We start from the raw sequence: 789 nt of genomic DNA, 5'->3' as shown, positions 1-789 counted from the left end.
GAGGGGGAAAGAGGGTCTTGAAGAGGCTAGAAAGAGGAGTTACTCAGGAGTTATATATTAGACAAAGGTCATCACAACATGCACCAAGGGACTACGGTCTTTCCAGGTAAGAACCAAATATTTGTCATAAATAGGCAATCTCTTGCGCCCCACCCTCAAAACGACTAAAGCACCCAGGATAATGGAAGATGCTGGGGAAATCCCCACCCATCCAACCTCACCTCATCGATGAAAACTTCGTTCTCCACTGAAATCGCTCGGCTGTACTGAAAACCGCCCCGCAAAGTAGAATCCAAGTACGAGTTGTGCAGCACCGAGATAGCAGTCTGGAAAAGGGAACCTGGGTCCCCTGGCTCCGGGTGAAAACCTGGTGGAAAACAACAACAGGTGTGCAATGCATCAATTTATTTGAGTAGATTTCTATCATGGTAAAAGCTTACGAGTCAGCACAGGGGACTTCCCTGGCTTGGGTGGTAGTGACAGACAGGAAAAAAAGCAGGCATCACTCACCCTGCGGCTCATCCAACAAATCCAACCATTGAATTATAATAAGCAGTGAAATAAAATGGGGGCTCTAAGGGAGAGGCCCTCATTCCTGACTCCCCGGGGCTTGCCACTGTATCCTGTGTTGGGCCCCTTTCTAGTTTCTACAACTATTGGGAAGCCTCTCGGCAGCAACTACCTAAAGTGAGGGTTTCTATCTGCAATTTAGATTATAAGCAAGCAGGAAGGCTGGGAGCCCCGCCATCCCCCTTTTACCTCAGTTAATCATCTCTAACCACTGCTGCA

The 789-nt window shown here is 48.2% G+C and overlaps 1 protein-coding gene across 1 annotated transcript in view; it reads right to left on the bottom strand.

The window, feature by feature from the left end:
- The window catches only part of LOC109315851 (protein TASOR-like), a gene marked incomplete at its 5' end in the record, with an annotated part of 5,156 nt that extends 4,788 nt beyond the window's left edge, over positions 1-368 (bottom strand). Inside the window, one exon of the mRNA XM_019543792.1 lies at positions 222-368. Coding sequence (XP_019399337.1) covers positions 222-368 — 147 coding nt within the window. The remainder of the gene's footprint in view (positions 1-221) is intronic.
- Between the last annotated feature and the right edge of the window lie 421 nt (positions 369-789).

The sequence above is a fragment of the Crocodylus porosus genome, unplaced genomic scaffold (genome assembly GCF_001723895.1).
Source record: "Crocodylus porosus isolate Cpor-Errol unplaced genomic scaffold, CroPor_comp1, whole genome shotgun sequence".
In the NCBI taxonomy this organism is placed as follows: Eukaryota; Metazoa; Chordata; order Crocodylia; family Crocodylidae; genus Crocodylus; species Crocodylus porosus.
This window is presented reverse-complemented; position numbering and strand designations above follow the sequence as displayed.